General features: G+C 38.1%; 1 protein-coding gene across 2 annotated transcripts in view; it reads right to left on the bottom strand.

The window, feature by feature from the left end:
* ide (insulin-degrading enzyme) overlaps nucleotides 1–9,869 on the bottom strand; it is a 34,851-nt gene extending 24,982 nt beyond the window's left edge. For both annotated transcript variants that reach the window (XM_074646833.1, XM_074646834.1), the window contains exons 1-11: nucleotides 9,713–9,869; nucleotides 8,669–8,853; nucleotides 7,335–7,542; nucleotides 5,026–5,195; nucleotides 4,232–4,354; nucleotides 2,937–3,049; nucleotides 2,482–2,644; nucleotides 1,591–1,683; nucleotides 1,391–1,482; nucleotides 966–1,046; nucleotides 317–420 (exon numbers count right to left, since the gene is read on the bottom strand). In XM_074646833.1, the coding sequence (XP_074502934.1) occupies nucleotides 317–420; nucleotides 966–1,046; nucleotides 1,391–1,482; nucleotides 1,591–1,683; nucleotides 2,482–2,644; nucleotides 2,937–3,049; nucleotides 4,232–4,354; nucleotides 5,026–5,195; nucleotides 7,335–7,542; nucleotides 8,669–8,853; nucleotides 9,713–9,801 (1,421 nt within the window). In that variant the 5' untranslated portion in view covers nucleotides 9,802–9,869. The remainder of the gene's footprint in view (nucleotides 1–316; nucleotides 421–965; nucleotides 1,047–1,390; nucleotides 1,483–1,590; nucleotides 1,684–2,481; nucleotides 2,645–2,936; nucleotides 3,050–4,231; nucleotides 4,355–5,025; nucleotides 5,196–7,334; nucleotides 7,543–8,668; nucleotides 8,854–9,712) is intronic.
* Nucleotides 9,870–12,193: the final 2,324 nt, after the last annotated feature.

Here is a 12,193-nt window from a genome sequence, read left to right as displayed (position 1 = left end):
AGACTTTTATATAAATTATCCAGTAAGTGTTTTATTATGATTTTAATTATACATGTGCATATCTAATTTAGACAGGACCCGAGGTTGGGAACCACTGTCCTAATCTTACTGTAGGAAACGTGCATCTTATACTGTTGATGTAAACTACTAAGATTGGTCTTGTGTTAGCTGAAAAACCACATTTATTCTGCAGTTGGGAGTCTGCTGTGATAATAACCATGACCAACATTACATATTATAACTCTGTTATTCTGAGGAATAAGAAAAGTGAGTGTTACTACAAGTGCATGGATACCATCAGCTTTTCTGTACTGACCTGACATGCTCTGGTCTCAGTTTATCCAGCACCATCTGGATCAGATCTGGCCTGAAGTCCTCCAAAAGGTACTCCGCTGCTAGAATCTCTTCAAGAGGGTAGTACTGAAACACAAAGAGCAGACCAGCTGTTAGCATTGTACTGCTTGAGGTGGGGCGATTAATTCTACAATTACCTGATTAACTGTAAAACATTTGTGGAAAGGGTTTAAAAATCAATTTGGCTAAATAATTATAAGTCTTAAGTGTTTAAGTCTTACTTGAGTGGACAGACCGTAAAACAGATTTGTTGTTAAAGCTATTATCTTCTTAGATCTCAAATCAATATTTAACAACTGAATTACAGCCTGCAAACTGTTAAGAGACAGGTGTTTTTTTTTTATGTGCACTGCCAAACCCGGAGGGAAGACACGCACAAGAACATTCCTGTAATTAGTGGAGCAGTGATGATTAATCAATGAGCTTTGTGTCTGTGGTAGATATAAAAGCCAAGCCCAACTCTGACTGTGCCTCTGCAAAATCTCATTTCTCTCAACAGCGTCAGAGTCAACAGCAGCACCAGGCAGCCTGATGACGACAGCAAGTACAGACGCAATGAGCTGCATTGTGTCTCCCTGGAAACAACCTTTGCAGATGGAGAGGGGACCTACGTGTACAAGACCAGCCACTTTGGATGTGTAGCCACGGGGTCGCTCCTTGTCCTTGAACCTGAAGGCCACTTTGTTTAAATCCTACAGAGAGAGACAGAGATGGAGGATTTAACAAGTAAAATCACAACAGTCACATACAGAAATTTAAAGCCCGATTCTAGAAAGAGGAAGTGTTATTCTAATCCTTTAAGAAAGATATAGTAAAAACAGACTTTTACAGTGTAGCATAAAAAAATGAATACTATCCAGCTTCATTTGACATTGGCTACATTTAGCAGATAAGCTGTCCGGTTTGAATCCATCAGTCTCTGCTGTCAAAGTCTGTGCTGCTCTACTAGTGTCTCCACTATCCAGAAATAAGTAGGTCAACTTTGTCCGGCCCCTCCTGTCTGAGATGTTGTCGCTGAATAGACAACATTAATTACCTTGCACTCCTCAAACACCCACTCCTGAGGGCCCTCAGTGCGCAGTTTCTGGATGTACTGGAACATGTGGAAGATGATGTCCTCAACGTGCACTGCAGTGACACACAATATACATTGTATATTTATATATACTGTATATAACATGCCTCAATAAATAGTATCTACACAAAGGCATAATCATAACCACATGTACTACTTACAGAGGCCCTCCTCAGTCAAGTCCACATTGATGATGAAGAACATGAATCCTCTGGCTCCTTCTTTTTGCCCTCCAACAAGTGTGTTCACCCAGCCTGTATAAAAATACGAATAATGGTCATTTTCAGTTAGTCATTAGTACATACAGGATTTACCATCTTAATAGTACATCTTGAATACTAAAAAAAAAAACTATTACGGTTGAATAATCAATAAGAAAATGGTACATATTCAGATTTTTGTTATTTAGTATTTGTATATGGTCATACTATTTAAACATTAAAATCATATTTAAAATTTGACAATCTTTGAGGTAGGAAAAGATGATGATGCATACCATGTATAATAGTTTGAGCTCGTTTTCAGCATTATAGCACCTTTAGGGGCACTTTCACAAGCCACAGTCCGTTTGGCTAGTCCGAATCAGAGTGAAATTTATACTTTTGGCTTGATTTCTATTTAGTCTGGTTCGGTTTCACAGTGCACCTTTAAAGCAGACCAAATAAACAAATAATTTGCTGAGGGGCGTGTGCAAAGGAGCAAATTTATCTTTTTCATCTCGAGAGCTGCCACTTCCATGCAGGGAATCGCGGACTTTGATATATTGCTGTCGAAGTGTTTTCACTTTGACTCAGCACTGATCTACTGTGCACACTAATGCCCGCACAGGCAGCCTGCGTTTTGGTTTGCTTGGAAACAATCCAAGACCACCCCTTGCAAGCGTTTCAGACCAGTTGTTTTGGTCCATACCAGAGTACGATTACTGCGTTCTCAACTGCACCAGAGTTTGATTAAAACGGACTAAATGTTGGCTTGTGAAAGCGCCCTTTGTCACAATCCCTAAACACTCCAAACAGGTTTGTATTATCTTGCAGCTCGACTTTATGTCCTACCTTTGGATTTTAGCTCAGATAACAAACTTCCGGGTCCTTCATGACCAATCAGATGTCCCAGATAATGTCCTGGGTTAGATTTGTAGTACTTCTGTAGGTCCGGGATGGGGAAAGTCACATACAGGTTCCTGATGTCTTTAATAGGTACAATACTGTAGAATTGCTGCGAAAGAACACAAAGAACAAAACACTTCTTGTTACTTAGGAAAACTCATTCATATGATATTTTACAAAACATATTTCAATGAGTGATTATTGGAAAATGTTTTTCATTATCTAGTGCCTGAATGCATTTTCCCACAAAGCATTGAAAATGTCTTTTCATATAGCGAACAGCCAGTTATGATGAACTGGGTAACAAAACCTAATAAATACTATCTCATTAAATACTGGGTATGGCCCTGCGTTACAGTAAAAGTGTAAAGAAACACTGGTGAGATAAGCAAGAGACTCACTTTGAGGTGCTCTTCCTGGAAGGGGTGCTCAGGGAATTCAGGGATAGGTACGTTCTTGTTCTCCACTTCTCCGAATAGCTTAACCACCATGGTGGTCAACTCATCTAATGTCTCTGTAGGTAAAGAGGAAAACATTTATAGCTCAGATTCACTTTAAAGTTAATAGACAACAAGTAGCTCATATGAGTGCAAAAAAGACCCAATGAAACTTATCAGTAGTACTAATAATAAATCTTAATGGATCTTTGACTGCACTTTGACCATCAATAAAGTATTTCCAGGATGCACAGAACTGTTCCACTCCCGTGATATTTTTGACCAATAAATCAGAAAGGAAGCTCACTATACATTCAGCAGATTAGTAACTGAGAGCCACTTGGAGCCGTTAAACGTGCTAGGATTGTGTTCTTTTAAGCCCTTCTGTCAAGTGTCTTACATTTTGGATGAGAGGGTTTTGAAAAATGTCAATATCAGCTGGTAATGAACATACCCGAGACACTTTTTTCTGCCTTCAAATTCAGAGCCAGCTCTTATTAAATGAACATTGTATACAAGAGGGTTGAAAAAAAGTATTAACTTGAAATTAAAATAGGTTTTATATGCCATCCTAGCATCAATGAATCATTACCAATCGTTCTGAGATGATCTCTGAGAAACCCTTGTTGGCTTTTATTCTTTTAATTCTGCGATATCAGCTTTAGTTTATTGGGACATTTGTTCAACTGTCCTTCAACACAAAGATTGTTTGTACTTTAGATGGTTAAACAGGAAGAGCGGGTGATGTTCTTTCACCACAAAGGAAACAGAGGTTTTCAAAGTTTCTCACAACAACAGAGGATTACAAAGGCTGAAACTAGTAAAAGGCAAATGGGAAGATATTTTTAGAAAATGAATGAATCACCTCTACCATGTTAGCAAAGCTAAAGAGTATACCAACATGCACAATAAGAGGGAGGAGGTGCAGGGCATACCGTGTATGGACTAACCTTTAACAAATATTACAACCAGCGTTCAGTAGAAGATACTCAGTCTGGACAATGGTCTCATTTGTTTTTGGCAATTGTACCGAGGTACAGTATAACAACCGATTTGACAATGATATGCATGTATAATAATTTGAAATATTATGGTTTAGGCCACGCACACCGAGTCATACATGACTTGCATTGTTTGTTCCTCTTTGTTGTCTTGAGTAACTGACAGAACAAGGAGTTGACACGTTGCATCAGTGCTGTTAAGGCTTAGCGAGATTTTGCAACATTCAAACATGACGTTTATGAGAGGTTAACTCTTACCTCTTCCTAACACACACAGTCCCATGAGGTTGGATGAATAATATGTAGAATGAAATTTCAGGAGCTCCTGACGAATGTCAATCCCATCTTTAGACGGCCTGGTCTCAAGGGTCAATTTGTTGCCTAAAAGAGAAATACAAAGATAGTGAATATTTGTTTTTTAAAATCATGCCACAACTTCTCCATGACAGAATACAATTCAATTTTGGTTCATATATTAAAAAAAAAAAAAAGAAATCAGATCCTACAGGTTCATCTTCTCTGTCCAACTGCAATTATCAATTTAGTCTGAATAAATAGATTCACAAATATGAACAGTGTATGAGAACAGAATCAGTTTATGATGGCCCAGTGACAGTAGCCTGTCAGGTACACGAACAAGCTGCTTGCCAGCCATCTGTGAATAAACCATATTTACATTTTTTTGAGACAGACACAGAAAAACAAAGCCACAATATTGAGAAAATTATGCTAGTCCGCTAAGGGAGCGAGGCTCTCAGGCTGGTCTGATCCTCTTCTATTCATAACTGGAATACATATTGTATAATTCAAGACTGCCATCAGGTGGCTATTTTGAGCTCGGAGCTGCTCCAAGTCAACGTCACTCTGATCTGGGAATTCACTGGCCCAGAGACTAAACTCCCTTCATGCTATGCGATGCTTCCCCTCATAACAGTTAAATGTCTGTTGAGTGAATCTTAATAGTTTTGATTAGAAAGTATAATGAGTGCTACAAATGTCACAGATCAAAGCTTTAGTATGTGGGCAAAATAGAGAATAGAGAGATTTTCTACCTGTTCCAAATTTACTGAAGGGGTGGTTAGGGTTGCCAGTGGCCTTCTCTAACTGGAACAGCCTCCAGGCATCATTCATCAGGTTCTTCTCATGCTCAGAGTCCACAGCATTCACCTCCCGGTCCTTACAGCTCTCATCAAACAGTGGGCACAGGAAGAATTGGGCGAACCTACAGAGATTGCAAAATGATGATTAAAGGCAACATTCAACAGTAAAGTTCAGTATTAATGTCAGTTTAGTAGTCAACTTTCAGATGCATAATTACTAAAAGGGAATGGATAGTTCGGGTGTTTTGAAGTGGGGTTGTATGAGGTACTTATCCATAGTCAGTGTATTATCTACAGTAGATGACGGTCCGCACAACCCCAGTTTGGAGAAGCAGACAGGAGTTACCGCACAGAACCAAAGCAATGTACTGCTGTGGACGGGGCTGGCAGCAAAACATATTTTTAGCCACCTAAAAAAAGGCCCACCGATATTTAGAATATTTTCGGCGGTTTACCTTGCTGTGAGACAGCCCTTTCCGACGAGGAACTGTTATATCCATCTATGCTCTCGCCAAAGACACCAGACTCCATTGTAAAAAAAATGTTTACAGAACACGAGAGTTGCTGGTCTTCCGCTGCCTCTATCAGTCAGTTTGTTTGTACAATAATAATGTTTTGTGCACAATAACACAAACAAACCAACCGATGTGTTCTACGAGGTAAAAATCACTGTTTTTTTGGCTTTGGAGAGAGCATAGATAATGGCTTAAGTTCCCCGTCGGAAACACAGACACAGCTGTCTCACGGCAAGATAAACCAGCAAAAATATAGTACACTTAAACCCATACAGATTTTTTTAGGTGGGCCTTTCTTTTAGGAGGCTAAAATCTGTTTTCGTTCACAGCAATACATTGCTTTGGTTCTGTGCAGTAACTCCTGTCTGCTTCTCCAAACTGGGGGAGTGCTGAAATTCACCTACTGTAGGTAATACACTGACTATGGATAAGTATCTCATACAACCCCACTTCAAAACACGCACACTGTCCCTTTAAGGCTGTATCATTTTAAAATGTAAAGATGTACTCTTTCAGCAGAAGCCTAATGCCGTTCTGGGTTAAATGTGTAGAGTTTTGTAAAGCATTTGTAAACACAGAAAAGGACATGAAGCAGGACATGATAATCCATTTGCATGAATTTAAAGTGAGAGCAACTGCCAAGCAAATGAGGAAAGATAAGCACACACAACATTTGAATGTGTTTAAAGCTACGTCCCAGGTCAGCTTTTACTGTAGATTTATAGATTTATGCCCAGTCATCTTATCTGACAAAAAGCAGATGGTTGATTAGATCAATAAAAAAAAGATATTGCAAAACAACCACACCATGACCCATGGTACTGAAATGTCTTATAGTATGAGGTTCAAGTTCAGTTTTTAACCCACCATAAAATGGTGGATCTAGAAAAAAAAAATCTTGCTCTTGCCTATAAAAGGATATAAATACAGTCATTCTAATTATTATAGCAAGGGTATGGTTAAAATAATGGGGCCAGCTAATGACACATATGATCCTTCAGACACAATGCTGTTCTATTTTCACGGAGGCAACATCATTAATATTTCAGCATACTCTGCACTGTCCTTTCCTCCCACTGCAGTCCAGATGGCCTTCACAATTCACTGGCTCAGGGGAACAATTAGCCCATCGCACATAAACAGGTGCTTGCTATACTATCATTCATTTATAAGTAGGTAAGCTTATCCCAATAGGTTAAATTCTGACACCGCTCGACTGTCCTCGGCAAACCAGCACAGCTGACACGTGAGCAGAGACCCCTGCAAGGCTGAGGACATCGGTTTCACCCTCTGCCTGAGGTTTCTAGCCTGAGTGGGGGGTAGGAACTGTGCTGATGGTTATAAAAGAGAGAACATTGAAGCTGGGTCTGGTAACCAAAGACGGACAGTCAACGACCTGGCAGCTCACTTGGGTTAACACCTGGACTCCCAAGGGAAACATTGTATACTGATAACAATAATCACTTAGGCTTAGAGATGACATACAGTATGTCTTAATTAGAGCCTAAAAAAAGGACTTGGCTGTAAAGTAGTTAATGTCAGGTTAGTCAATTTATGACTAACATTTGCAGAGACCAAGTCATACGAGGGTGACAAAGTCCACACAAATGATTACAGCGGAGCACACCCAAAACAAAAAAAGAAAGCTTAATATAGGACACACCTAAGATGTACACGAGATATATACGAGACAAATTACTTTCGGTACATGGCAGAATTAATCCCATCAAATGAACAGTTGAGTACCTATCTAGGGCTCCTTCCAAGTGCTCATGGGACACGTCAAAGTAATAGTTGGTGTGCTCTCCACTGGTGAAGGCATTGGAGCTGCCTGCGTGCTCGCTGAGGAACTGGCTGTACTCATTCTCCTTGGGGTACTTCTTTGTTCCCAGGAACAGCATGTGCTCACAGAAGTGCGCCAGGCCCGAGATGTTCCCTGGGTCCGATAATGAACCTGGGAATAATAATTAAAAAAAAAAAGTTAATCAAGCTGTAGTTCTCATCTCATTAAAGTTCACTGATACAACATCTTGACTTTTCAGTGTATGGCAGATTGGTTGGCCAGACTGGAGAAGAAAGCAAAGAGTGGAAATAATCCTAGATGTGTAACGGCACAACGGTGAAACCGCTTGCAAAAAGGGGCACCAGCGTCTGTTTTGGTTGAGGAAACTGGCCTATTTCCACATTGACAAAACCACGATGACCTTATTTTATTGTATCAATTTTGTCTTTTTCGTCATGGTTTGGAAACTTATCTTTAAAGAACAGAAATTCTCTCAATCAGATTTTGAAATGGTCTAGTAGGTTGATTGGTGAGTCACAGCTTAACCCAGGGTCCCTGTACACCAGATAGTTACCGCAGATAACTGGCTCAACTTTAAATGATGACTCCCACCCTTTGCAAAGTGAATTTTAGCTTCTTCCTTCTGGACGAAGGTTTAGTATCCCAAGGTGTAGGACAAAGCGGTATTAAAAAAATTGCTTTGTTCCAGCAGTTTATCAAATCAAATAATGATCTTATACTGCAGTAGAAGTTTTACTCTTGTGTGTTATACTCTATTTTAACTTCTATCCTAGCTTTTATTTTTAGCTTGTTTTTATTTTCTAATCTTTAATGTTTTTATAACTGTTTTAATTATGTCTTAGTGTTCTTTTGCACTTTGTCACAATGTTCTTGAATGTTTATATAAAGCACTTTGAATTGCCCTGTTGCTGAAATGTGCTCTACAAATAAAGCTGCCTTGTCTATTGCTTGTGTTTGTAAAATGTGTGTACACGGTGGATACCTTGTCTTTTTACTGCAAACCAAATTTACCTATGGGCATAAATAGAGTAACCTGAACCTAAAAAATATGCTTACCCAAAGCAAAGCACAAGAGTATTGAGTTACTCTGTACTTGTAACTTTAGAAATCTCCAAAGTACACAGTTTTTTCCCATGCATTTAATATAATGTGGACTACTACAGGGCAAAAATAGTTACATATCTTTGTTCTATTGCTTTCCAAAAGGGTCCCTGTAAGGAGGAAAGCCACATGAAAACACATGTGCAAGACAACAGTGAAAGTGAAAGTGCTTTACCTATCTGGACATCCAAAGCAGCTGAGGATTTGTCTGTTGTTGGGTCACTGACGAGCATGGCCTTCAGGCCATTGGTGAACTCCAAACCTCTGTAGACACGTTTGTCTTCTGGGGAGCGAATAATTTCCCCAACCACCCTCTTCACAGCCGGGTCGGTCATTCTGAGTGGCAAGGATGACACCAGCCTGCAGAGGAGGGGAGTCAAATATACAGACAACGTTTTGTTTTATTCGACAAAGTAACATTACAGTTAGACAAAACATAAATATACTTTTTAATTCACATTGTGAAATGTGTCCCCCCACACACACACACACACACAAACACAAACACTCACATCCAACCCCTCAGCATCAACACAGAAACAGTTTTTAAAGCTAGTCACATGTCAAACACAAGTTTTGGAACAGTAATGCAAAACTTTACTATGGACATAAATGCACTTTTCTCTGCTGCTAAACACGACTGCACATTGGGTGTTTATTGTTATTTTTAGGTATATTCATTTTAATACTTGTTTATTCTATCCTTTTTTAATGACGGGAGCTGGGAGAAACAACATTTCGTTTCCTTCTGTGTATGCAAATGACAATAAAGTGAATCTTGAATCTCTTGAATCTTGAATCTTGACTGAAAACACGAACACAACCCTACAGAAGAGATGATCCAGCGTTACTCGCTTAGAGGACATGAAATAATCCTCCTCACAACAGAAGGGAAACTAGCATTAGCTTGCTAAAGTAGCACCACAAAGCTCCAGAAAATCATCCAGCTGTGTGTCTAATTGTGTGGGTTAACTTTAATCTCCTGCTGTTGTAAACATGTATTATAACAGACCAAGTAAACAGAAGCTGCGCACACAAACCCGGTTGTTAGCTAACACCCTAAGTAGCATCAAAGCTAACAGGTTAGCTCGACAGTTAGCATGTTAGCTAGCTAGGTCAACAAACCGGCTTTAGTTTAGTAGCTAGTCTACCGTTTAGTGTGACAATGACTCAGTAGTTTTAGACAATAAGTTACCACATTTGCCTCATAAACACGTACCTATAATCTCGTTGGTTAAGGGAGAAACCGTGTCCTGCTGACTGGAGATATCTGCTACACTGGGCCGCCCGGTTAATGCTCTTAAACATACTCTACCATCTTTGATTAGGCTGAAGCAATAGAGCGCAGAGCAGAGCGTCAATTCAACACCGCATGACTTAAATTATGCGATTAATTCAGCGTCTGATACGTGTGATAATGGACAATTGGTGTCAATTAGATAGGGGAAGTTAAAGTAAGTGAGATGAGGCAAAATGTCTGTGATATAAATGAAATTATGTTGTGTCATTGGTTCTGGTGTTGATTGGTTAGCCTGCGTGTTGTGGATTTCCTTTTTACGTTCAGCGTATCAGATTGAACTTTGTCCCACGCACTCAGCTGTAGTTTTTTTTTTTTTTATTGGACAAATTCAAATTTACAATCAACATGGTTCATAGATCATTGCATTAGAGTAAAAGGACAAGGTGCATACAGAATAAGAATACATAAAATATGTAAATAATAATAAATGAAGGGCTATGAGGGCTGTACCTGTAATTCATATTCTTCTATTATACTAAGAAGTTTCAATGCATTTTTGTTTTTCATGACTTTAAGGGCTTTTATGTAAGAAAGAAACTCAGAATGAAACACATTAAACCTAGGTTTCACTTTCATACACTTTTTCAAAGAATGAGAATGTTATTCACCAGAAAGTCATCTTTGTTATTGTCCATGACAAAACCATAAACAATGTCCTTTTGAGAGAAGTTTCCCAGATGAGCACTCAGCCGTAGTTACATTAGTGAGATACTGACACAATTTATGCTAATAAATATATTAGAAATACCGCATGCTCTTCACAGCTCTTCCCTTTGTGGAAAATAATATATATATATATAATAAATATATTAGAAATACTGCATGCTCTTCACAGCTCTTCCCTTTGTGGAAAGTAAAACGGGTATAAGGAGCTAGTGATGTACATATATTATTTTAATAGTAATTTTAGAGACATATAATTAGAATTATTATTTTAATATTTTATTTCTATGGTCAGAGATGCCTGAAATGTATTGAAATCTGCAAAGAGACCTGTAATACCCATAAAACTCTGCAAATTGATAGAGCACAATTGGACTGTTGACACTTTTTTTAAATTATTTTATTTTGTATATTCTTTTTATTGACAAATTTGAATGACAACACATACATCAAACAAAAATCAAAACCCGTAACCCAACCCGAAAGTTCACGCACCTGCACTCGCACACTCATACACACACCCACACACATTTACACCCGGGGAGGAGCGATACAAATAACTAAGAGAAAATTATCTGTTGACACTTTTTTTTAAATGTTATAATTGTCATTATTTTATTTATTTAACTTTAATTTTCTTATATTTTTCCTTGTGTTATTTATGTTATTCTTAAATGTTTATGTTTTGCAAAGAAAGGACAGATGCTAAATAATGCAATGTAATGTCTTTATTTTATTATACTGCCCTGTTGTTTGTAAATGGATTTTTCAATAAAGCATTACTAGTAAAAGTAGTGAATTGAGAGATGCTTTGATTTATACTTCTGTATCTGTATTCTGTATAGTATAGGCTAAAACACGAGTTGGAGAGGCTGGATATTGAATATTGTTGTGATTTATATGGATTACACAGTTGCCATTTGTTGTCTCATTGCATTTACACATAATATGCTGGATGGCTGCTGGACATTTTATAAAAATTAAGGGAAGAAAGACAGCGAATGTTACTACTACACTGGTGCTTTATATATATCTTAATATAAATATTGATATATAGCCTACTGGGTGAATTAAAGGTGATTGGAACATAAGGTACACTGTAAACAATTGCTGTTAATTTACAGCAGAATTTCAACAGTATTAACCTGTTATTGCTAAAAAACAGCGCTTTACTGTTAATACAAAAGAAAATCTGTTAAATTACGCTCATAGGCCGTTTTTTAACTGAACTATAATGTATTCTTAAAAAACAGCACTTTACTGCTGATCAACTGTCTAAAGTATCATGAATAACAGTTTCATGCAGTATTTTTTGAATTCTGGGAAGAGCAATTTCACCTGATCTGCACATGTGAGGCTGGATCCGTTCTTTTCTTCATCCATTCCCATCTTACTGATTATTGGTGAGTAGTAATTTTATTTAATTAATAAATCTGTGCAAAGTTTATCAGTGATGTTTCCAGTTAGTTTGCATTACAGAATATGTGCATGTCATGATAGAGGGATTCAACAGCTAGCTAGAATTTCACAGATGATTGCACATTAATCGGACAACACAAGGAGCTCATTTTAATTTCTATGTATTCAAGTTAATATCTAAGTTAATGTGCTGATACATGTATTTTGCCAGTGAATTCATGCATAACGACGGTGTATACATTTTGCACGTTGGTTATTGGGTGGTAATTCAGCAGAGAAGATACAAAATTGAAGGCAAGTTTATTTACTAGCTAACTA

This window comes from Sebastes fasciatus, chromosome 9, assembly GCF_043250625.1.
Source record: "Sebastes fasciatus isolate fSebFas1 chromosome 9, fSebFas1.pri, whole genome shotgun sequence".
NCBI lineage: Eukaryota > Metazoa > Chordata > Actinopteri > Perciformes > Sebastidae > Sebastes > Sebastes fasciatus.
Note: the sequence above shows the minus strand (reverse complement) of the source record. Positions and strands in the feature narration are given on the sequence as shown.